Source organism: Falco biarmicus, chromosome 4 (assembly GCF_023638135.1).
Source record: "Falco biarmicus isolate bFalBia1 chromosome 4, bFalBia1.pri, whole genome shotgun sequence".
NCBI classification, from domain to species: Eukaryota; Metazoa; Chordata; class Aves; order Falconiformes; family Falconidae; genus Falco; species Falco biarmicus.
Genome location: NC_079291.1, coordinates 110,247,623 through 110,274,621, shown reverse-complemented (window position 1 = coordinate 110,274,621; position 26,999 = coordinate 110,247,623). Strand labels below are relative to the sequence as shown.

Here is a 26,999-nt window from a genome sequence, read left to right as displayed (position 1 = left end):
CAGAAAATGAAGGAAAAGCAAAATACACTGCACTTAACTCCAAATCATTTAATTACAACTCTTCTTTAAAAAGGGTAATTTCAAACTACTACTGAACAGTAAATCTAAGATGTACTCACATAATTAACCTATCACTCACTGCAATTAAAATAATACCTATTTTGTACTTCTGTATGAGACAGGGGTATTTCATTTCCATACAGCAATATAATTGTCATTAAAGGCAAACCAGTGCATCAAAGGAAAGGTACTTCACTCATATTGGTGAAGGCAGTTGTTCATAACCACTTCCCTAGTAAGTGTGAGAACACACCAGTATTGTAAGAGTTAACACGCTGGAACACCTAGTGCCTTAGTGTGAAAGAGCAAATCCAGTCTACCTTTCAAGTACGAAAGCACTGGAGGAGAAAGCTGGTTCTATGGAAAATATATTCTGTATTCAGAAGATTCTTGAAGTAATAATGAAATGTCCTATTGTATCTGCGTGTAAGCGGGTAAACCAAGGCATTTTGTTCCCCACTTTTTTTAAGTGTATCATAGGAAATTAATATGCAGGAGTAATCTTTACAAATGCCGTAATGAGTATTACACAGAGACATTAAAGGAATAGAAAAATGTTTTCTGTAGTACTAGAAATTAAGATGTATGAAGAGTATTCAATATTGAAGTTACAACTCCAAAGAAGCTACAGTCCATTTCAGCATCTGAGAAACTCGCCTGCAAAGGAAGGCTAACAGCTGAGGGGGAAAAAAAAGCCCTGCCAACAGAGGGAAATAAAGCGCCCCAAAGCTTATCAAAATGCTACAGAAACAAACTTGTAGGTTTATAGAAATTAAATCTTTATTTAGATTTATCAATGGTTACTTGTTGTTTTATGTTAGTTAAAAACAGACAGTAAGATTCCTCTGCCTTGGGGTTGCTTTCTCGGTATCACATAAAATCAAACCACTGGTGCTCACATCCACCCCTCAGTACCACAGCACTGCCTCCCAGCACGGCAGGTCCCCCCCTGCCGCTGCCAGCCCGCCTTGGAGTACACTGCGGCCGTGCTCTGCCGCCATCCCGCCCCGGCAGGCAGGGTGCTCACAGTTCTGCACGGTGTTTGTTTAAGTACCTTTTGAGACCATGTAAACTTTTAGCCTCAACAGCATCCTATGGCAACAGGTTCCACAGTTTACATACTTTGTTAATTTTAACCTAAAATCTAGCGTGGTCTGCTGTCACCCTAGTTCTTGTATTAGGTGAGAGACAAAGCCATCACTCCCTGCTTATCTTCATGTCACTCCCGAGTTCATCTCTCTATTCAACAGCCTTTTTTACCCAGGGTACTACTTTCTTCAAACAAAAACCGTTCCCGTACCTTTGCCAACCTTGTGCCCCCCCCCCCCCCCCCCCCCCCCCGCAAGAACTAAAAAAGCTATAAACTTTCTTGAGATGAGGGAACAGATCTCTGCTGCATTCAGGAACAGGACCTTTGCTGATCTAATCACAATTCTTCCATGCTATTCTTCAGCTTGCTCAAGAGCCACTTGGTCATATAGAAATCTGCTATTGCTGCCCAAATCAAAAACTCATTTATCACAGCAAAATTAGGGTTAATATCGTACCAGGCAACCAGTGACTTGAGAACCTCAGGACACAGTTTATTCTCTATGCCAAATTCCCTTGACATGCTTAGGAGGGAACAGCCGACAGAGTAACAGTATCATTTTTAACTGTTTGGACACACCACCACCACCACCACCCCCGCCCCCATCGCTTCTCCCTTTTTAACTAATTACAAATTAGTAGTTGCAGATCAGCAGCATCTACCATAAAAATCTAACCTTTAAGGTTTCACAGCTGGTGCTCAAGATGTTCTCTGGAAATCATGTCTTTCTTCTATCCTTCCTTACAGGCCAGATTTAGACACAATAAAGCAGCACACAAACCAGGAAATACATTCTCACAGCGCTGCATTTCAATCTTTTGCCAGCTTTGGTACCATTTCAATTCACAAGACTACTTCGCAGGATCAGCATTCAGAAGAAAGAAGTTTAGAATTGCAGTGCTGTGAGCTAATGACTGATGCAAATGTGTGACTTAATGGCTGCACAACAGACTATATTTAAAGTACCGTAGCCTCATCTTGAATTACAGTCCTGAAACAGCTACCGAACACAACAAAATAACCCTTCACCACTCCTTCGGAAGCAAGCATGGAACTTCATAAATAGTATGCCTTTGCAGAGTGTTTCTGTACCTGGACACCAGCCATTAGATAGCCTGGGAAATAACAACATGAAAAGACATCACTAAAATCATTGTTCCAGGGATAAAGGCAATGCTGCGTAGAGATGGCTCATTCTTCTTGCTGTAATGCAGGATCTTTGGCGGCTGCAAGCCAAAATCTTACTGTTCAATTAAATATTATCTGGTCTACTACAATTTAAACCAGTTGGAGGCTGCAAAACCACATACAGTTCCAGTAGGTTCCTATTTTTCACTGCCTCAAAGAAAAAAAAAATAATCCCTGTTCAGAATGGTTATATTCTGTTTTAATAAGCACAGGCTGACTTTCAAAGTAAAACCTTTTGTTTCCTCCACCAAAAATACTTGTAAAATGGAACAAAAAACGTAGCTACACCAGTTTTTTGGGGTTTTGTTCTTAGAACTCAGATTTCAACAACTTAGTGCTGCATTTACTGGGGGGGGGGGGGGGAGCTGTCAAGTGATCCGTGATGAACAACCACCCTACTGAAATTCCCAAGGAAAAGAAATTTTCCATTTTTACAACAGCACCTATTTCACTTCTCATCCTCACTCTAGACAAAAAGTCACAGTCCTAAATATAAATGAACTGGTAGTTTTGGTGCCAAAAATACCCAACCAAAAAACATCCCAAACAACCCAACAAAACTTTTATGCAAAGATTTTTGGAAGAGGGGATCAAGAAACTGGGAAATGGGGTCCGTCAGATGCCGGGAAGACAGCGTCTTAGACCTTGCCTAAAGATAACCTAAAATTATCGATTTATTTCAGTAATCTCAGAAGGCCACACCCTAGCCCTTTCTGAAGGCAAGTAATTCTCTCTTCCTAAATTAGAACAACTCCTCTGCCAGGCAGGAAACTGTTTATACTCTACTCCTCAGCAATCCTCTCCTCAGTTCATCTACCTTCAACGATAGGGTCTTGGCAAAACAATGAAAATACCTGAAGCTTCTACTTCCATATCAGAGATTATTTTTTCTGAGCCCAGCTGAAAATTTTACAGCACTGTGTAGAACAGTAACGCGATAGCTCTGCCCTTGTGAAAATATACCAGCACTTCAGAGTCCCTCCTACTAAATATAAATAGCAAATCCTACACATATCCAACTCCACTTGTAAAACAATTGTACATCAAATTATTTATACAGTCCTCATAAATTTGACATTATTAAATAATTTTAGTTCGAAATGTAATTTTACAAAATAATTTTCTATTAGCAACCAGAAGCTTGTTACAATTTTTTTTAGTATTATTGAGGGAAGTCACTCTTGTTTTGGTATTAGGTGCTTTGTCAGAAGGAGCAATCAAAATTGCATGTGTTTGAAGATAATTATATTTCACGAAAGTCAATTACTTTAAAGATTCCACATGCATTGAGCAAGCAGAGAGATGCATCCCTTAGTTCAAACATAAGCACAGAAAATTACAAGGAAGGATTTCTGACCATGTTTGAAAAATAACTTCAAAATATACGCTACAAATAAATCCAGCCATCCAAATGGCTTTACCATCCCTCAATTCCACTTTGTCTTAAAAATCGGCATATGCAACTTAACTCTGGACTTCACCTTCAGTGGTGAAAATGCCAGTGCAACTCCACTGGCTTAAAAAACAGTTAGTAATTAATATCGGTGAGCACCTAAGCAAACATCAGGCAGGGAGATGCTATTACATCAGCCATACCCACCACCCTTACTTCCCTCTAACAGAGGTATTCAAGCTACTTGTGGGTTTATTTTAGCAAAATTATACATGATTCCAACCTTCAATTCATTTCTCTAACACTTGAAAAACAGACGTTGTTTTCCGTGTTTCTCCCCAATGAATCATAACCGAGGCTCCAGCACTTACCAAGCATCATGTGCTCAGATGGATGTCATACCAAAACCACACACATCCTGACTGCTAGCTGAAAGTCTGCTTCAGTTTGGTTCTAAATAATGTCTGTTAATTGAAATCAATGTTTCAGTTCTCCTTGGGAAACTGTTCAAAAGGTAGCTCAAATGCGCTGTCCTTAATTTTTTTTTGTTTCTGTTTTTGTTGTTGTTGTACAACCTTTAAATGCGGCTGTTCTGTTCACTGGCACAGCGTGGTGGTAATTCACACTCATCCTACAGGAACAAACTAACTCTGCCAGCTGCTTAAGGAAAAGGAAAAAAAAGAGGCCCACTGAAGGGGACAGTTTTGCTTGCATTCAATTCCAGCCTGCAGATCCTTAAGGAACAGATGCCAAAAGTATTACTGTACCTCTAAGTGAAGAAATCACAGACGTTTCACACTCCCTTTGGCAGAAATAAAGCTTTATCTTGAGATGGTTCTACTGTAGGAGTGTGTTTCACTTGCAGAAAGAACAAGTATCCACTTACAGTGCTTTTTAATTATCATGCAAGATGTTTTCTTTAGACAAGCACAATGCAAAGAGTAAACTTTCATTTGTGTAACCTAGTTCAAATATGATTTAAGTATTTTCAGCATCTTTATAAATATTTGCTTTCTAACGTCTTTTACTGTATTTGTTCACAAACTTTAAGTCTGAAAGAGGACAAATGCTTTTGTTAAAGACTACTGAAGGATTTATAATCCACTGATATAAACTATCTTCTCCACATGATGGGGATCATTTCCTGCGAAAGTATCTACTTGCATAACATTAATTCTGTTAGTGTGAGGTGGGAAAACAAGAATATAAGGTGACATTTCAAAAATACGACAATATATATCCAGAGGGTAAGATCCTAAGTGTTCTTTCTTCAGAATTTAAGCAATCCAAATCCACTAAAAAAAACCCCAAGCAAAACCTTAAAGTATTAGCAGTTTGCTCTTTGAGTGTCAGCCAATTATCTGAAGTATTTGTAACGTGAAAAAATACTCCAAACAACCCGATGCACTCTTCAAACCGCATCTACTTTGAATGGCTGCCACCTAAATACATAAACCTTTTCCATCCCATTTTATTAACTTTATGCTTCCCAGTTACTTGGAGCAGGCTTTTCCTTTTATGGCTTAGTACTCTGTCCCAAAAAACTTTTAAGTAGGCAACCTGCAAGAGTTTATTGTTTTTGCAAGAATCTCTTCTACACAGAACCTGGATTTCAGATATGGTTTCCTAAGAAAAATAAAGAATGCCCTTGCTTTTTGCCACTGCCGCTATTTAAGCATTATTTGTACAGTATATTCCCCCTTGCAGGAAACCTTTTGGACAAACTAAATATCTTCTTGTTCAGACCAATGCACAGCTAAAACTGACAACTGACATTCCATTAGCACCTTTCTGGAGGCGGCACCGCAGCAGCTATGCCTCCTGCTATGGTTCTGGAGGACTCCAGAACAGCAGTTTGCCAGCCAGCTGGCCAAAAAGTAGTTCTTTAACCGAGGTCTGTAGCTGGCAAATCCTCCACTTCTTCCCCCATTCAAGTGTGGTTAACAAGGGAAGAAGCAGGTGGCTAAGTCTTCACTTTCTGCCTCAGGCTAGAAACAACTCAGCAAAGGCACCCAGGACTTTAAGCACTGCCTCAAAGGTTCTCCAGCCACCAATAATTAATTAAACTTGACTCTTCCCAGAAAAGATTTTGTTCTTTTTAATTTTTCAATTTGAACATCAGGCCCAGTTTGGAGAATTAAGTACCATTATTTACGCAGGTTCTTTCAGAGTCAGAAGTACGCAAGCACTGACCATACCTATTTTTCCCTGCTCTCTCCACTCCTCTAATCAGAATTCTGCAGTTCCTTCCCGTAAAAAAAATTCAGTTCATGAATTTGTTTTTTTTTCCAGCTTACTACTACACCCAATGGAAAGACCCTTGAGATGGGAAGTCAAAATAAAACCACTGAAAATATAACTAACAAGAAATAGGATACACTAACAAGAAACAGGATAATCTTACATATGAACAAAAAATAGGTCAGACCTTCTATATTTATCCTCACCAAAACAAGATTTTCAGAGATAAAATCTTGGACCAGATAGTTACTTGCAAACATAATCAACCAGGAGAACAGATTCCACAGTAAAAGAAATAAATTACTAATAAGCTGTGAAACACATAAAGGAGTGTCCCATTACTGCCTGCTTGCCTGCACCAAGCAAAAATACTCAGATACAGAAGAGCTTCCCTTCCTGAGGGCTTAATATTCACAAGTATGAAAGAATGCAAGAGAACCGCATGATGTAAGACCTTAGTCAAAAGCCAAACCCACAAAACTGAAATCTAAATCTAATGTACAGTAAAATCAATTAACACAATCTCAGATCCTACTTATTTTTCTCACAGGACTTTTTTTTTTTTTTTTTTTTTTTTTTTTAATGTTTGGCCATCTTTGCTCCAGCGTTCATAGCATTGTTTTAAAAGGCAGTACTGGTTGCTTTTATAACAGCAATCGCTCGTTCCATCCCTAAGTAAATCTCAGGGATTTATATCAGTGAAAAACTATGTCACTGCTGGAACACATGCATACATATACAATCCAGGAATGATGGCAAAGTTACCTTACTGCAATAGGTACAGACTGCTGGTTACCTGTAAAATCAAAACCTGTACTTCAACTTCAAAAAAAGACTAGGAAGAAAAAAAAAATTACCCCAGAACTCGCCCAATAATTGCTCTGCTCTGCACTTGTACCGCCTGCCCACTCAGCTCCAAACCTCCTACATTTAGGTTCTCATGTTGTGTGGTACACCTGATAGTTCATTTTACAATACCATAATTTTTGGAAGAGGTTTTATGTGAGGCCATACTTGAGATGTAAACAATGAAATCTTAACATATAATAAATATCTGGAAAAATTCTGAAATGATAAAGTGATCTCATTCATTCTGCTGAGGTAGCTGTAAATATTAATTAGCCTGTTTGGAAAATTAAATAAACTTTTTTAAAAAAAATCACTAACAGCTCAAAAAGTGGAGCTAGAATAATAGAAGGTTCCAGCATTTCAGTACCACCACAGTAACAAGTGTCTAGGTGTAACTGAATATCGCAGTAATTACAAAAAGTTTCCTAAAAAATGCACCATGGTTTCTGGAGCATAAACATAAGCCCATTTCGTCTCTTCAAAGTTTTGCTCAACTCAGTCTAGGTGGAAACCAACAACCGACCACAACTCCCATCAGCTTTAACTTAAATTTTCAAGGATTGAGGACAAAAAATATTCAGCCACCTGCCAATCTCATCAGCCAAAGAGGAGAAACTTTCAGGTCCTATGGCCTACAATGCAACATCACTGCCTTCCCTGTTCTAACTACTGTCTAACAGCCTGTCAAAGGAACAGCACATTTCTTGGAAAGGACACAGAAGTAACCAAACATTTAAGATTTATCTGATTCAGCCATCTCCCCCTAACCCTTCTCTTCAAAGAATGCCAGTAACCCTGGTTGCCTTTGGAAAAACCTGCACAACACACTAGAAAAATGTGTTAAGTGAAGAATTGTTTCTGCCAACTGTGAAGACCAAAAGACAGAAGATGCGAACGGCTCAATCTCAAAAAGGCTCTGCAGGGTATGCGGTCTGTCTTTAGAAGAGACTGCTACTACAGAGGGCACTTTTCTTGGAAGATAGTGTCACTAAAACGGCAGAACTCAGACACATCAATGCACACCAGAAACTCAAACCTATCATTTGTTAATCAGGCCCCAGAACTAAGGGTTCACTTCTAGCTCAAAAGTACACTATATAGATGGCAACACAAAATCTGGGTGCTTGAAGGCACAATAATCTTACTCTGAGAAAGTCAAACAAAACTGGTGAAACAGAGTGAAGCCTGCCAGTGTTCACATCTGCAGAGCAAGTCAGGCTACTGCATATATTGGGGCGAACAGAACATGATCTAGAAAGGTAAGTCACCGCTGGAATGGAAACTAAAAGTAACGGTGCAGGAGTCTGAACTGTTTCAAGTCTGTAAAGCACTCTGAATTGCTTACAGGGGGAAAACATCCAGAAAAGCGAATGATAAAAAAATGAGGTTAAAGGGACACTCCAAACTTTCCTTAAATTTTCTAACAAGCAAGATGGAAAACCAGACAGTACAAGGAAAGAGCAAAGAGGCTTCCATGAAAACAGCCAGAAGGTCAGAGGGGTTACTGGAAAGATTCAGAGGCAGCTATAACAGGATTAATTTGTACTCAATTGCAATGCCCACACAAACACCTCTGGCAGACGTTTCCTCTTACATTCCACCAAGTCATGTGATGGGTCACGTGCAGCTTTTATTGTTCAGCCATATTAACATCTTTTTGAAGTCAAACTTGGCACATGCAACAGACGTTTTATACTGAGTCACTGGAAAATACTGTAAAAACTATTTATGATCACACAGAGAAAACTATGGGCCAATGTCAGAAAAAAGCTTGCACGTAAAATACACACAGCAGCGGGTCATGTCCTAGTGCAACAAGATTAGCCACATACATGTGTGCTCGATACTGCCAGGGTACATCAGTCTGTTCTGCAGGCTCTGGGAAAACTTGGTGGTGTTGAAACTCAATGGTGAAACTGTGCAGAACTGTCAGAGGAAATAAAAAATGGCAGTTACATTTTCTTAACGAGTGTTTTCTGGGTTGCTCCTTACAATATTTTCTGCTTTTTCATTTGGAAAAAATACTTTCTTTCATCTCTCCATGCATGTCACAGAACTCTTTCTGTAAAAGCGGGTACCAGATTAAGTCAATCTTTGAACCCCACATTCTCAAAAGTTTATGGGATTTTATTTAGTTCAACCCCCTAAAGGCCTGCATCAGGTAGAAGCTTATGGTTGAGGAGCAGACTAATAATTTTCTTCAGATAGATGATGTGGGAAGCAAAAGATATCAACAGCATAAGAATGGCAAGTTTATTTAGTAAGAACTTCAACAACACAAGCCAGCCTCTGAAAATAAGGTCACCAGTGCCAGAATTAACTGTGTTAAATTGTCAGGAGATGGGATTATAGAGCTTTATTTTCCAACTTCAATGGTTCTTACGAGAACAAGGGGAAAAGGGCCTGGATCATTAAAGCTTAGAAATTATGGTCTCCATCTATCAGATACACAACGTAACATTAGCTGACGTGAAGCAGGAAAAGCTGAGAAATATATTAATTCACTTTCAGACAGCAATTTCAATAAAATCTCAGAAAAACACACCAGGCTTTAGGCTTTTAGACTGAGAATGGTGTTGGTTTTAAGACATGACATTTTTTCATGGGCTGTTTTATAAAAGGAATAAACATTTCATTAGAAGTTTATTGAAGCTGTTTGTAATTGCTAATAAAATCTGAACTACTGAAACCTCTAGAAGCTCTATAAATACAACAACAGCTTCCTTACATTTTGCACAACTATTCGTACCAATACAGTAGAATAATTCCTTTGAAAAGCTGATAAGCAAACCGACCGCAGCAGCAGTATGTTTGAAAGGGTACTTGTACAGCTAAGGCGCCCAAGTCCACCGTCACATTCTGCAATCAGCAGTATTCTCTCACAGCAACTTTTGGCTTAAAGGGAGACTTTACATAGAAACACAAATCACAAGAAAAAATGTTTTGAGGTTTTTACTTTACCCCCCTTTTAAAGTACTGATTTACGAATACTGAAAGTTACCGTTAAAAATGGGACAAAAAGACTCACAAAGCATTGTTCCTTATCATCCAGATAGCAAGAAGCCAGCCGCGCCCACGCAGCAAAAACATGTATGCTGCACGCAGCTCTGACAAGGACTTGAAAGACAGGACTTTGACAGGAACGCAGGAATCGACCTCAGCTTGACTGTAACACGGGACTCCTCCATTATTTACAGTAACCGTACATCTGCACCGTATTAAAGACTACATGAAGCAGTAATTAGTGTGCTGAGACTTCTCCCCAGATGTTTTGGAAAGTCTTTCTCATGGCTTACCAAAGGCATCCCACCCCTCGTTTTCCTCCTGACCAGGTACTGGGGCCTGCGCAGCGGGGCGAGGGGGACCCAGCTCCCGGGCCTGCGGGCACAGCGCCCCAGCACACCCCCTCCGCTTCCCACCCACGCCTTCCACCGTATTTTAGGAACAATATTCGCATTGTGAATGAGAAATCCTGGAGAACTGCTGAGCCGCAGAGTTTGTTTACAGTGTTAAGGGAGTTATGCAAGAAATTTAAAGGATGACTCGATTCCAATCAAGCAATATGGACGTGGGTATCAAATTTAGGCAACATCACGGCAACTACAAAGTAGAGCGGATTCCCACAACGTTTTCCGCTGGGGGAAGCTGTCGAATAAAATTGAGGTCAAAACCTTCAGACTTCAATGGCGACGAAATCCTTTTATTTCCTTTGTCATTTTCTTTGGGGATAAGCCCTACCCGAAGGCCGGCCCGCCCCTGGGCCGCGCCGGGCGGGCCGGCGGGGAAGGGGCCGGTACTAACCTCGGGGCGAGCATGGCCCGGGCGCAGGAAGGCGGCCGCGTCCCCCCGGCCCGCCCGGGGCCTCAAGGCTCGGCGAGCGGCTGAGGCGCAGAGCGCGGCCCCCGCCGCCCTGTCACGATAAGAGTCCCCCGCGCCGCGCGCCCGGCCCCGGGCAGCGGCCGGCCCCCTGAGGCGGCTGGGCGGGAAGCCGGCCCGGGCTGCCGACGCGGCCGAGAGGGGACGAGCCCGCGTACTCCCCCCACGTCGCTGTCGGGAGCGGCCAGCGCGGAGCCGGCGGAGCCGCCGCCCCGGCCCCGGCCGCCCCCTCACGCGCCGCATCGGCCCAGGCAGCGCCCGCCGGGGGCACCGCCACCGCCCGCCGCGCCGACGGGAAACGCCAAGATGGCCGCGCCCGGCGGCAGGGCCCGGGGACGCTCGTCGCCTCTCCGCGCTGAGAAATCATGGCGCTCCTTCAGGGCCGGCACCCCGATGCTGGCGGAAGGGGTTACAGCCGGTCTGCATGTCCCCGAGGCGCGTTACAGCCTGAGAGAAAACGAAAGGAGGCTGCCCAGGCCAGCACTTTCGGTCTGGGAGAAAAAAACCCACTTATTCAACTAGAAATTAATGTAACATTTTATTCCAAATCTTACCCTTACAGAGTCATTGTCTATAGCAACCGTGTCCATAACATTCTAATTCTCAAGAGCACAACTTTCTAGTAAATGGTACATCTGTCAAACCGCAGGAAACATCTGGGAAAATGGTTAAATAAGAAGTGTGATTAAACCTTTGTTTCCATACGGTTAGGATATACATCTAGAATAGGCCTGTAGATGTTACTGGTTCTTTTCTTGCCTCTTGCTTAGATATCAGACTTTTGGATTGGTGCTGGATTTCACCCCCGGGCAGAAAGGATAAATCGGGGAATGTGAACGTTCCCTCTGCGGAAAGGCAAGCGCAGCCCCTGGGGCGGGACGGCAGTGCCGGGGCGCCAGGGCCCAGCACACCAGGCCTTGAGCCAGGCTGGCAGCTCCGCGGCAGTGGCATGGCTCCTCACCTCCCAAGGGAGCCCGAACCCACTGTGGAAGCTGTCCGCTCCCTTCCAAAAGAAGGAAAATGGAAGCAGAAAACATTATATGAAAGCAGAATTCTGGAGTGAGCTAGCTAACAAGACCCTTCTGTCTGCAAGTGGAGACACCTGAGCTAACATTGCCTGATTCTTCAAGTACTTAAACATCTACCCGGATTTTGACAGATGAGGTCTTTCTGCAAAGGACTGATAAGCTATCCATCAATTTTTACCCCTGAAGCTGTTCATAACACGCATTTCATGTGCAGTTGGCTATACCCTCCTGAACCCAAAGGGACTTGAGTACTTTCTGAAAATTTACCCCCTTTGATAAGAACTTCCGCTAAACTCACTGTTAAATATTAACTCAGCTATATTAGCTCTTTCAAGTCCACCTCGGAAGCTTCGATTTAATGTACATTTGTTGGAAACAATTTAAGATTAATTTTGTGTAGTGTGTGATCTCCATTAATAAAGAAAAAAATATATCTGATTGATTGGGTCCATCCTTCAGGCAACGTACACACGCAAAAAAACCCCAGTAAATTGGGAAAAGCAGTTTGAAACCTGCTCTGTAATCCTTTGTCCACTGTAATCAACAAGGGCCACATTGTAACAGTTTCACTGGCAATACAGAGGATTTCAGCTTCAACTGCACTGCTTTGAAAACACCAGGTTAATCCCAAAATACTTTAAAGCCATTTCCCTGCCAAGAGAACCGAGTGAAGAGGCTTGCAAGCGAATGAGAGGCATTTTGGGTGTTCAGAGTTGTGTGTTGTGTTCTGGGTTTTTTTCAATTCCAAGTTGTCACAATCAAATGACAGTGTAAATGTATTTTTTAATACCACATAAAGTCTGGAACCAAAAAAGCAGTAGTTAGCAGCAACGAACTTCTCTCAAAACTCCCATGCTACCGCTGCAACCCAGTTCTAAATCTTTCCAAGCCTTGCTTGGAGCTGGAGCCAGCCTCCACCACAACAGGGGCTTGGTTTTCTGCAGAACATTTCCATCCTGCATTCTCAGCCAGGGTCAGGGAATGGTAAAGAGGAAGGTGATGGAGTCACCCTCTAATAAGGAGCATCATGAGCCCTTTGGTTCTTACTCAAAATTCCTTGCTTTGAGCTACAGGCTTGACCAGGACACAGCTGACCTTGGTTTGAGCATGAGGTTGGACAAAATGACTTCCTAAAGCCCATTCTAACATTAATTATTCTATAGTCTTCAAATCCAGGTAACTTCCAGGACAGCTTAGGACAGATTTTTTTTAAAAAAGGATGCCAGAGCAATTTCTATTACAGTGTCATTACAGTGAGCAAACTCCATTGTAGCCTGGCTTTATGGACCAGATTTGCCATGATTCTTCACTGTAACAAATGTGAAGACACAATCCAGAATCTGAAAGAGAAGTGTCTGGGTCTGTACGGCTATGTCCAGAACTAAACATCACCTTATGCAATACACACTAAACTACCTTACTCATGTGTAGACTTTTTTTATTACAAGAAAAAGCCAAATTATGTGTCACACAGATCAAGAGGTGATTATTCCCCAGATGTCTACTTAACAGCTGCAAACTTTTGTTGTAAGATGATTTTCACATAGAAATCCATTGTCATTGCGACCTTAACGCCAGCCAACCAAATGGGATTTGTGACAAAGAGACTGAGGGGAAAATATTCCGTTCATAAGCCTGCTCGTCCCAAACCAAAAATACTAACTTTCAGCCCAAGGTACCCAACAGGCGGACAAAGACAGGAGGCCCTTCCAATACAAATTCAAATGGTCAGTTCCACGTATAATTTTACCAGTAACGCAAAATCTGAATCCTTTTGAAGACGTCAGTGACATCAATTCACTTTAACCTTAAACACAGTGATGCGATCCCACAATTTGCTAGCATACAAACTATTTTTAAAATTGCTGCACCACAGCAATAAAGTATTAGCCATAACCGTCCCTTGCCCAAAAGCAGTGAGGAGTTACAGATGTGCTAGTTCCTACTCAAACTCAGAGAAGCAAGACCAGCCCAGTGCAATTTCTTTTTTTTTTCCTTTTTAAATAAAAATTAAAAGGTTGTACTCTTGTCATTTACACTTTTTTTTTTTTTTTTTTTGCTTCTTGGCAAACAAACCAAGCCGAGAGGGGACTGTGAGCAGCTCCCTGCAAGGACTCTTACGGCAGCGCCGATGCCCGCTGGGAAAAGGCTGATGTCAGCTCTTAAGAGCTCCCTGCAAGGATAAGGAGGCCTTTGTTTTCAGCTGAACTGTGAAAATGAGAAAATGCCTCCAGCCTGACAAACAAGAAACCCACATAACACAGGTCAGGCCCGAGACCTTCACTTAAAGGTACAACACACTTCACTCGCCTTCCCCTTACATCGCAATGCCCAGGTAAGAGTTAATTTTACACAGGGCTTGCCATGAAATCCTAAATACACCTTGGAAACAGAACAAAGCAGCTTCATTTGTTCAGAAAGACTGCTGGAGCTCTCCAGCCACTTTACCCATACATAAAGAGCTTGTGATTCTTATATAAATCAAGTTCCTAATTACTCTTCTGTAAATCAAGGTGATTTCAGTGAAGTCATACGAAAACAAAGGCATGTTTTAACTTGAGGCTTAAAATAAGCTTGCTTCTCCTTCACAAAGCACTAAAAATGAAGTATGGCACAAATAGCACATTCTACTTCAGTGAATGCATTTTAAGGGAAACATTTGAGGGACATACAAGAAAGCATGAAATGCAAATAATTCCATATGACAATGCGTAGGTTTTCATTTGGGGTAGAAGTAGTCGTTTTTCCCAAAGAAGAGGCTTATGGGTGTAATCTCTATGACCACAGAAACACAGAAGCCTTATACAGTCCAGTACTCCGTCGTAAGCAAGGTAGGCACTTTCCCATACTGATCTTTAAAAATTAATCCACAAGGTCCCAAGTATATTTTACAATCCTAAAGCTAAGAATTACCTCCTCTGAAAAACAGAGCCTTCGATAAATTTTCTTTGCACAGGAATTCCATTACATATTGTAGAAGCCTAGTAGGATTGTCAGGGCTTTTGATTCACTCTACTCCAGAGACTACTCGAACAGTTGTGTTTTTCCATGAGAAAAGTAAACATACTCAAGTACAACTCAAAGAACTTAATCAAAGACAACACATCAGGGAGTTACACCTGAGCAGGGAGTATCTCAAAGCATTCATTTTCCAAACAAAAGGCTGGCATCACTGGATTTCTAATAAAATACCCAAAGCATTTAAATGGATTCATTCCCACTGAAGCACAGTGACCAAGATGCTGGGGTGCTGGTATCTCAGAGTTAACATCAAATTGCTAACAATTCATTTATAAGGACCCACAGAACACAATTCTTGTCCTATTTAATTACATGTCCAACCACAATATGCTGGTGTTAAAGAGGATGAATATACAACTGCTTCACAGTTCTACCAACCCAATCACAAAGACCCAAAGGTCTGAACGAGAGCTCCTCGTAGTTATAAAGACTTCTGTCTTCCAAGCTTTGACTTCCAAATAAGAAAGATCTGCCCATCTGGACATTCGGAATAACTGAAGACATTCAGCTAGAGGAGTATGGATTTAAACACTGCTCTGTGGGCAAGATGCGCAGTCTGTACCCTAATATTGACTGGGGCAGCTACGCCCAGTTTTTGTATCACCCAGTCTTTTGTCCTATGCTTTCAGGGGACTTTGTCCTGAAAAGTTAAAAATCCATAGACTTTACATTTCATCTTTATAGTCCAAATCACAAAAATGTCTTTGCTATCACCAAAGAGATTGTGCCACATCTAGCCTCCACGTAATGCTCCAGATCTCTTATGGGTTTGGTTTTCTAAACTGAATCCCGTCAAACTCATACTTCTAGAACCTCCAAGGCACTACAACGTGACTGCCATCATTACGTTCCATAAAATATTTCTTCCCCCAAATCTATACTGTCTTTTCTTTAGTGTGAACAAGTCAAGCTCCTATAACACACTTCTCATCTCCAAAACAAAATTCTTAGGACAGTTCCACAAAGTTTGAGTAATTCATTTCTATTGTTAAACCAGAACACCATAATCCAAGAAGGAGGGAAAATATGAAAAACATTCCAAAAAAATAACTTCATTGTTGGTTGAGCCAGGGAAATGGCAGTAAAGGTCAGAGAACACTTGTGAACTTTTCCGATATATCTGAAATATTTATTCAGCTACTTCAGATATATCACAAAAGTTTGAGTTTTTGTAATATTCAATTGAAAGCATATTTTCATATGGCCAGATCAAACTTACAAAGTAAAGCAGAAAAAAAGATGGCCTCATGTATGCTATTTTAGACTGTTTCATCTGCAGTACACGGTTTAATTGAAATAGATTAAGCCCCATCACACAAACACTAGACAACCAGTGCTTTTTAATATAAGAAGAAAAGATGCACATTTCATATACAAAATCACTGAAAGAATCTACCGAGTAAAAATGCACCATACTGGAAAAGATCAGATAACTTCAAAATATATCTAAGAGAGCACATGAAATAAATGTCTGTATCTTTTAGTTTTGAACCTTGGTTGCACGAGTCTGTTGCTTCAGACTTCATTATTTTTATGGCCTCCACTGTATAAAGTGTTATAATGCACGTAACTGCCAGCTGTGTTTTATTTCATCCCTAGCAATCGAGTTTTTTTTTAAAAAAAAAAAAATCACACCTCTTCCCACAAAGTTACCTAACAATTCAAAAATGCCATTAAATGTCTTCAGCTGTGTCACGTACATATGCCACAGAAAAACACCACACAAGTTCTTTCCAATACCAGCATTCTCAGCTCCGAAGAAAGGCTATAAATAGTTAAGTTTTTAGGAGAAAGAACAAGGTATGCTGTAAATGAGAAGTCTCTCTCTGCTTGTGAGCTTTTATTGTTTTGCATTACTTCAGTGCTGGATTCCTGATTTGTTACAAATTCCAAGACTGCAGACTACAGGCCCAGCCTCTGACTAACACTCTGGTGATTTATTTGAGGATAAATACCTCTGTTCGCATCTTATGACTGAACACAACAGTCCACAGCAGCATGGAATGCGAGGAATGCAGAGGCTACAGGAGCTGAGGCAGCAGGGAAAGGAGGCAGCTATCAGGCTGCCCTGGACTGCTGAACCGCTCTGATCACTTCCTCCAGTCAAGAATGAAAGGAATTCTCTAAGCCAGTACTTCATGCCAACCAGGCGTGCATTCCCAGCAATGAGAACACAGCAAGAATGGCATTTGACGATTACCCAACACATGCACCTAACTCATCAACACCTTACCTGTACGAAAAATTCCACATCTGACTGTCAGAGCTGCGGTGCAATCCTCGAAGTAATGTTTAGCAACAACTGCAGCTTGCCCAGTTGTCAAGGCAGACTACAGAGCAGCTGGCTCACAATCTCCTGGCCTCAAAAAAATGCAAAGCACTTCTGTTTCTCCTCCTTCTGCTTCCCCACCCCCAGCGGCAGAGAGTACAGAGCGCTCAGAATCAGAGGAAGTGAAAGGAGCAGATTACAAAGAACAAATGAACAATACTTTAGGAACTACAAGGTGAATGCGTATGTTTTACTATAAATAGTTATGTTGAGCTAATTCCTGTGACTTCATGCTGTATGAAAACAAGAGGTCCCGTCTAATCACACCAGCCTTTGTGCAGATCTCCCATACAAACTGGAACAAAGGAAAAATCTAGCACAAAGTTTTGTACGCGGTATGATCTTAGCAAGCACAAAGATGAAGATGAAGAGGACAGCATTAAATTCTATGAACCAGAGATAATACAAGCAAGACACTTACAGATGCGGATTGAACATTCGACTCATTTTAGAAACATGGTCATTTTCACAGTCTAGCTCATCATCCCCTTGGTCCATGCTGAGCTTTCTCTTGTTGGGACTGATAGGAGGAGGGCCTGTTCGATGGTTGGTTAGAGCAGAGGATACTGGAAGAGACTGCATTCTGGGCTCACCTCTTAAAGCTGCTTCACCTACAGGAAGAAGACAAGTGAAAATGAACACGACAAGGAAAAGAGAGTAAAATAGCATGCCCTTTGGAAACATTCTCGCAGAAAAATTTCCCGAGCAGATGTCAGGTCTGCACTGGCACATTTAAACGTGGTTGGTAACATAAACAAGGCATCATAACCCAAACTTTAGCGCTTTATGCTGGAATAAAGAGTTGAAACAAGGTACTATGACAGGGTCGGCTCACCCGATGATCTAAAAGGTTGAGCTAACATATCTTTCCAAGAGCATTTTTATTCAGAAGCACTCCTTCTTACAAGCTGCAATTCCAACACTGAACTTGCATTACCTCATTCTGCAAAGCGTGACTCTTCACAGTGAAATAAGTTTTGATCCTTTTCTTATGGTTGTGGTTATAAATTCCAGGGCTACAGTTCACATTTATGCCAAATATTCAAGATCTAAAACTGAACAAACCTCCAAATTCTCAAATTATTCCTTTTATAACAAGCTGTCCAAAACAAGCTTGTCTGGTATATAACTATGCAAGGTAAAAAGTTAGGGAAAAAAACTGGAACTTGCTGATGCAAGTTTTAAGTTTGTCCTTAAATGTCCTTCTCTGTGCTTTTAAACTATGTTTGGAGACATGAACAAAACAGCATAATTCTTCAGCACAAGAATCACAACATTTCAATTTTAAGAACGCTAATTTTCACCCAGGCAGACTCGTGACAGAGGACTAAGTAGATTATAAATTTTATATAATCCAACACTTATCAAAAAATGGCATTCACAGCACATGGGAGCTGTGTGTAAATAATTCTAGAAATGATACAATTCGCTTGTGCATAAACTCATTCACATATTGTTACTAAGTGCGCATTAAAGTGTGACCACAGTACTTTTCCCATTTCAATTAAATGTCTCTCTAAATGTATAGCCTAAAGCACACTGCTGCATTTCCAGCAGTTATGGACTTTAGTGGAACTCACATCCTTACAGCCACAGGTCATATTTAGACCTCATAGGGATTTAAAGATGGTAAAAAAAATGCTTTGGGGGCTTCATAAGGGGCTTGGAGAGGAGCTAAATTGAGAGGAGCTAAATTAACCATGGTTACCTATTCTGGTAATATCCCTGAAATAGCCACTTTTGCTAGAGTTTAAAATTTGTATTTTTCCTACACTGCCAGAAGCATTTTGTTTTCTACCTGGCCATAATTTCCAGAACTAAAATTAGGATAAAGTTAACTCCATCCACATCCCTGAGGTATCTGACAATGGAAATCTTTGTATGCCACCACACATTTTCACATCATCACCGAGGCAGATGATTTATAAAACGCTGCCCTAATTCCACACACGACAAATACTATTTTGTTGGAAAAAGAACGAGTGTGGAGAAAACCTCCTGAATGTTTACCAGTAAAAATAAGCATTTTGCCAATTTAGTCAGCATAATATAAACTAGCAAATATACACTGACCTATAATACACCACAAGTCATGATTTCTATTAAAGACTCTGGCACCAAATCTGAATAGGAACTTTCCATCTCAGCTCTAAATAGCAAAAGCTGTGCTCTACTGCAAATGCTCTAAGACCAACATCCAGACCCTTTCCTGTTCAAAACAATCGCAGTTTTAATTGGGAAGCCCCCCCACAACGACTCTAATGTTGCAACACAAGCTTTTATCAAAAAGACTTCTCACATGAAATAAATTTTATATCAGTAAAATTTCTGCAGTTTTTCTTCAGCCTTTGTATTTTGCCAGTAGAAACCTTCACCTACCTAGTGTTCACATTCTACACTTTAGAAGTAAACCACATCATACAGGTTTCTCTCAGGGAGGCGCCTCCCTCACGTCTATCTTTGAAAAAAGTAAGTTAGTGCCAATGCCAGAAGATGAAGCTTCTATCAACTACAGTTTGTGATACTTTCATCCTACCCAGACGTAATCACTCGTCTCTCTGCCGTGTATCTGAGAGCACTGCTGAAGACTTAAACACAAAATTCTATTACAGGAATTACAAATAAAAAAAATTACAAAAAACAGGCACCTAACTCGAACTGACTTCTTCTGAGTGATGCCTGACAGGAACACAGGCAATTGCAATATCCACGTAAAGCTAACTCTAGTGTTTACAAAAGACAAAAATCTCTAGCCCCTGTCCCATGTAGTCAGTTAGAAACCTTGCCTTTGCCCAAACAGCGTCTAGGAGCCTGATTCTATAAGATTACCTCACTGGGGTTTTTTCTTTAAATTCATCTTATTATGCGCATGGTAACAACAGCACTTATACATTAACATCCAGATGGAGTAGAAAATCTGGTGAAAATGCTATTTGTATATTGGAATTACAGAAACCCATTTTAAAGAAATTCTGCAAAGAAAGGAATGGCTTCTGAATTAATTAAAGCCTGCTGAATTTGGTAATGCATTTTCCTAATTGTGACGTGAAGCAGTAATTATGCAGGGGACACCAAGGCCTGCAGATAAACATAGCAGAACCGTCCAGTGTATCTGCAGCACCACTGGGCCATTCGCCCCAAATTAATCAAATTAACAGAACTTCGGACAGGTGGCAGCAGTGACCAGGCAGGAGCAGTAAGGGCCCTCCAACCCCCCACCTGGGTCCAGGACAGGTTGGAAGACACTGAGCGCCTCCTCAGGAGAAGACAGAAGCGGGTGGTGCTCAGCATCTGGTACAGCCTCTCCTGCAGACAAAAGGCAAGCAGAGAACAATGCCAACCAAAAGAGTCCAGACAATATGGTAAGCTCAAGAGGAAAAATATCTCTACATTGCTTGCAGGGATAAATTGCACATTCATATACTGTATTTGTACTGTGCCATGGGTTCTTATGTGGCTTAATGTATTTGATAAGGGCCCAAACTGCTTTTTATTTAAATAAAAAGGCAACTTATTGCCCCAGTACTTTCCTCCTTACCGAACTTGAATTTAAACCAGAGAGAGAGAAACCACAGCAGAGTCTACCACACAAAATGCTGCCTTACGGACTAGATTTGTCTCCCCCAACTGACCACACTCCATGGTAACCAGACTCGCATCATACAGCTGGCAAGACAACACTCTGATAAAACAACTGTGTTTTATAAAATTCCCCAAGTCCAAACTCCAGTCTTCAAAATTCATTACTGTGACGGCTTGTGTCTGCACTGCAACTGAAAGCAGAGATACCAAACACATTTATTGTGCCTCTCATAATACTTCTCTTTGTTTCTGTAAGCAGCTGGTGTAAGGCACTCCAGATCTGCTGCTTTCAGATAGCTGTACTTAGAACTAGTCATACTAGTATCTTTTTTTTTTTTTCCCTTTTCTTTTTTTTTTTATTAAAACTGTTAGGCAACATGATAAAGCACAGACAAGCTAAACAGAGATAACAACGTGACGTAGTGTCTGCCTATATAGCAGTACTGCAGTAGGGCACTCAGTTGACAGAAGTACATGTAGTCAGCAAGAATGTTCTTTATTTTAACCACTTACAAGCCTAAACTGAAAGTGATTCAAATTAACACATGCAAACTAAATGTTTGTAAAACCAGCATGGCTCTCTTCAGACATACACGACCAGGACGGTTCTCTGTAAACAGCGGATCTTCAACACTGTTTGCGTTTCTCTTGCAGTTCAGTCAGCAGTATCTGCATCCCTACTGAAATGTCCATGCAATACAAACATCACAACAGCAAAGGTCATGTTTTCACAAGTGTGGATTTGATAGCAAGACACCAGAGAAGTCTTAAAATATGTCTGAGAACTCCAGGAGTTACCAAAGACTGGAAAAAAAAAATACACACTATTTTGGCAGCTAGCTTCCTTCCTCTCTGACCTAGCAACTCAGTACGGGTTGCACTAAGACATGGCTACCATATCCTATTCCCCCTCCCAATTTCCTCTCTCCTGCTGGCTACTATTAATGCATAAAATCCAAGCATTAATTACAATCCAGAAATGAAAAGGCTTCATCTTTCCAGCCAAAGATTAACATGATACAGACCTTAAAACAGATTCAAACAAAACTCCTGGAAAGAAAATTCCAGCACTGCCCTTTCCCATTTTACTTTTTGGTTCTGTATCTGAGAAATGGGTTTGTCTACAAGAGTAAATTCCTGACACATTTATTAACTCGGGGCAGGGGGATGTCCTTGGCTGTGATGTCTGTCGATAGGGTTCTTACCTTTAAGCTCATGGATTGACTAACCATGACCTCAGGCCACTCAATTAATAAAATCATGGGCACAAGCATTTAACAGACTTCAATTAACGTGCACTACACCTTTAATCACCTTTTCCAATACCTCCATGCAGACAAACTCTCATTAGTAAAAGGAGTTGCCTCATGTTCTTAGGGCCAGACATTCCCAGGAAGCAAAAAGTACATGAAGATCTTCAAGGGCAGTTTTCTCTACCGATCCAAGATCAAAATTTAGCCCTCATGACGTATGAAACATTTCTACTGAAAAGCCAAGACATTCACAGAAGTTATATATATGTGAACAGGATATTAAAAAAAAAATAATAATCTCATTTTCTGTTCCTATATTCTAACAAATATGAGGAGATAAAATCACAAATTGATTGGAATGGATTTATGAACTATTACATGTTTTCTGCCCCCATCTCAAACACAAAAGTCAGTCTGTGCCAACATAAATTGGGATAAATGGCATAAAAATTCCAATTCATGCACAAAAATCACATGATTTGAGATATCGAATACCAAGCAGGGAATTCGCCACAAATTACTCAATTCAACAAGTCATCAAAACAAAAGAATCACAATACACTGCCACAGAATTAATCTGCAGATGTTGTCAGCTGCCTAGTTTGGGCATTACTTCACAGCATACTATACACATTGTAAGAGGACTGATACCCTTGAAATTGGGAAATTCCCCAGAAATTAAATCTGTGTGAAATAGACTACAGGCAATCTTAAAAGTATGTAATTTAAGGCAGATTTACTTCACTTGCTTGACCAAAGAAAATGAATTAATACATTCAGACTCCTCTGTAGTAAATCTTTGGTTCATGATAAAAGAGATCTTAAGTAGCAGTCATAAATGATATTATTTATATAATTGTTGAACATTTAACATTTCTGTAACTCCCATTCAAGCTAACAAACAAAAAAAAAATCCTCGTGTAAAGCCATCATTTCATACCACTATATTTCTGGATTGCAGATTCTATAAAAGATATGATTTAAACTGAGCCTAAATAAGATTTAGTTCTGGGAATTAGTCTGCCAGACACTGTAAGCAAACCCACAGTAGTCTGTGTTTCCTTTAGAGTGTATAAAACAGGCCTACCTGGGGAGCATAATAAAACAGCAAACTACGGCAACACAAAAAAAAACCAACCCCACAGTATTAATGGAAACAGCCTAATCATAAAACACTGCTATGAAATCAAATCTTGGGAATATTTGTATTGTAATTGATAAGATTTCTTTCAGCAGCAAACTTACTGATTCACATATCTGACACATATTTTACTGACTTTCTTGTAAGATTACAAAAAGCTAATTTAGGACCAAAAAGTCACATACACATGTACAGAAAAACTGGCAAAAGGCTGCTCTCCTCCCGTTTACAAAACATACGAAAAGCACTTACTCCTGGAACCAAGCTCTGGCTACCACTGTGCAGAGATATGTATGCCAGAAAGACCATGGCCAAAAACAAAATACAGTGATTAAATTGACTATTCTGTTCTGGCTCTTCCATCTGACCATGCCTGCCAATGAGGGACACATTATGCTTGACACTGCAAGCAAGAACATAAAATAGTGACCTCTGCATTCAATCACCTCCACCCACTTTTTCCTCCTCTTCAGTTCAAACGACTGCACAAAGAAAGGAGCCAGAATTTAGGTACAGCAATATCGCTTGCAGAGCGCAGGCATGCTTGCTTCAAAAAGCACATATTGTTAATCAGAGCTGAGTAGCACAGGTTAAGGCAGATTTCAACTTAATAAGTCTTAAAAATGCTGTATTATATACAAAATACTAAATTGCAACAGGCAGAATATCGCAAAATTGCCTCCCCAGACCTAACTGTAACTGTATTTGCTCCTTCAAACTTACAGTGAAAAACTACTATCATCTTATGTTCTGTCTCGTCATATTGTAAAAGCATAGCTGTACAAAATAGCACATGCATATACTGTTACATAAATTGACTTAGACGGGGAAGTATTTCAGTTTCACTTAAAAAACATGAGGAAAAAGTCTCTGCTGACCGCTCTTAACTGTGACTGAAATAAATTCTCTTCATGCTGCTAACCAGGTACCAACTGAATGAGTCTCCTTGGTAAGTAGGCAAGAAACTGATGGCAGGGGAAAGGAGGACAGCAGTTATGCCACGAAGAAAGCAGGATGGAATAAATTTTAATGCTTTGCTCTGGCAGAGCTCCTTAATATTTCCTCTGTCAAATTTCAATTTTCGCACCTCAACAGTTATGACGGTGGGGCTGTGTTCCGTTCCAACCCAACAATGAACTCGGGCTTAGGTCTAATTATAGAGCATGAGACTAGTTTATAAATTTGCAGATCTCCCTTTAAGATAACATCCCATTTAGCTAACTCTTGCAACACATGAGCTGGAAGTCTAAAAAAAAACCAAACATTCCTTCCTTCTGCTTAGAGTACCTGTACTCATGTAAACTATGGCTAAAAAAAGATTCCTATTACGTGGCAGACAAGATTTAAATGCAATCAGTGCTGAACTACACTGATCTCCAGACAAATAGCACCAAGGACGTGTACAATATTTGTCAACATCAATGTCAAAAAAAGGATTCCTCTCGGTTCAACACTGAGGCTGGCTGGTTCTGCTCAGGAAGGAGGGCTGCTCCCAAAGCACACTCCTTTCTACCAGCTCTCCCAGGAAAAACCTGAATCATTTCAGGTCAGTTAAGAAAAACTAAAAATTAACACAAGTTCTCATTTTGTGTTTGCTCAATACACTACAGAGGCTTACATAAAGGAAGGGCAAGCTGCTGTGCTAAGCAGAGCTACCGAGCCGGACCAAGTACAGCAAGCAGCACGTGTCTTAACGTGGTGCTGCATTTGGGCCACCCAGCCCGGCCGAGTACTACAGGGTTTGGCACGCAAGCAAGACCCAAAGTAATTACAAAATAACGGACTGTCCTACAGAGATAGGTCGTCACTCCCCGGCCAGCCTTGTCCTGTGACTGCATGTGGTCAGACATGCACAATCCTTGTTCAGGTAAAAGCCACGACAGCCAATGTACCAAAGGAAACTCAAAAGAGCACCAACTAGCAGCCCTGCGTTAGATACTCAGCAGAGTATTACTGTCGGGTTTGAAGTAAGCCGATGAAAGGTACAGCTCCTAAACTCCTCAGATTAATTGCACTTCCTATGAAGAAGGCTACAGGTTACTTTCATATGGTGCAGAAAAGCGTGACCCAACAACAAGCACATCCCAAATGAGGGAGGGAATAAAAGAGAAAGGAAGACAAAGGGAGAAGCATAATTTACATTTTCTACAGAAACCAGTAAATTTCACGTGCTTGTATTTGCTTAGAAAACACGACATTCCTATTTACTGTGCAGCAAAAAAATCTATGATCCATTTAATTCCCCGGCAAAACATCCCGCATTGTTAAGTACTGTAAGTAGTCCTGGTGTATCCCTACACCATATTCTCTATATAGTAAAACTGAAATTTAGTCATTTAAGTTTCTTCAGTGCTAGGTAATGTTTTCCCCTCCTTGCAGCTGAAATCTCTAAAGACTCTAGGCATGTGTCCCTAGGCTAGAAACATGAAAAAAGGTGAATGACCCACCAGTCTTGGCGCTTCAAGATAAGAGACTGCCATTGTCACCTTGTAACCTGGCTGGAATGTTTATGGGACACATACACTTAAGAGACTGGGAAACAAACACCAGGCTGATGGTTACGTTAATTCCTAATAGAGAAAATAATTCCAGACTATGCACCTTAAACTACCACCATGCAAAGTTCAAATAATAAGCATATCATCAGAATTCAGCTTCCTTCAACTTATTTGCAAAAGTATTATACGACATTCTCTTACATTTCTGATAAGTGGATTTTATTTTTTTGCCAAATAAAAATATTTACTTTCATCGATGTGATAATGCGATTCTATTAAAACTGTAAAAACACCAGCAATAAAAAACTGTGAACGAAATATACCTAAGTCAACATGTTGAAGATGTTGGATTCTAAAACAATGGTGGTTTCCAGACCAGTGTGGTCTTTCTTTCGTCACCTGGCTAAATGACTTACTGTGTTTCATAAAGACGGCAAAGCTAAACCAACCAAAGACTAGCCTGTCTTATCAGACACAATCAAAGCTAGAAGACCTGACCATTTCAAAAGTAAATTGACATCACAGCAAGGTTGCAACAGAAAAAACTGTTAGATTGAGCACTTAAACAGTATTTCAACAAACTAAACGATACCTTGTAACTATGTATTTTCATGCAATGGCAAAGAGACACAAACAGGAAATTAAACTTGTGAAAGCTCAAATTTGAGTAATTCCTCCTAAGTAGACAGAAAACATTTGCTACCCACCCTTTGTTTCTGTTTTAGTGGAGAGCAACATAGATACTCAGGTCTGAAACACCACCTGCTCTGATGGCTGCTATTTCATGGATCTTACTCTGGAACATAAATTAAACTCTACAGACTGTTGCACTGGGTAATCAATGCCTCCTGTGGATATGAGCACAGTCAGTATTCCTACAGCAACCATGCTTAAAACAAGTGAACATCTCAAAATTAATGGGATCATATTAAAATTAAAGCCAATAAATTGTGCTGTTACTTCCACAAGGGTTTGAGGCAAAAGGTGCCATGCAAAGGTAAAAAAAAATAATTATTATTCCACTTACTTAAATTGGAGCCTATTTTTAGATATACTGCAAGCTTTTATTGTAGTTTACTAAAAACATGCTCTGAACATCTTTTCCCACATTATTCTCCTTTGCTACACATGGAAAAACTCAGAACAACAAGAAAATGAGCTTCTCCTAACGGAGCTGCAAAATCTGATATTGCACTTTCAAGCAATGTTTCTTTCGTTTCAATTTTATTTTCCCCAAAATTCCTCACCTGAAAGGTAGAAGGCCCTTGAGAGAAGACATAAAAGCTGTATGTTTAAACTACAAACACAAAAGCAAATACATTCAAAATGTTAGTAAAAAATATGCACACATGGGTGGCCTCCCTTTGAAATGGATTTGGAAAAAAAGTAGCGCCACTTTTTACACCACTGTACTGTGTTTAAGTCCTGGAAAGCTTAGTCCGTGCTAAGT

At 40.5% G+C, this 26,999-nt stretch overlaps 1 protein-coding gene across 6 annotated transcripts in view; it reads right to left on the bottom strand.

Annotated features, from left to right (window-relative positions):
• Window positions 1-26,999, bottom strand: part of VGLL4 (vestigial like family member 4) — a 91,066-nt gene that overhangs the window by 7,810 nt on the left and 56,257 nt on the right. For 4 of the 6 annotated variants that reach the window (XM_056338402.1, XM_056338400.1, XM_056338401.1 and 1 more), the window contains one exon: window positions 17,497-17,686. In XM_056338402.1, the coding sequence (XP_056194377.1) occupies window positions 17,497-17,686 (190 nt within the window). The other 2 variants (XM_056338403.1, XM_056338404.1) reach the window with 2 other exon arrangements.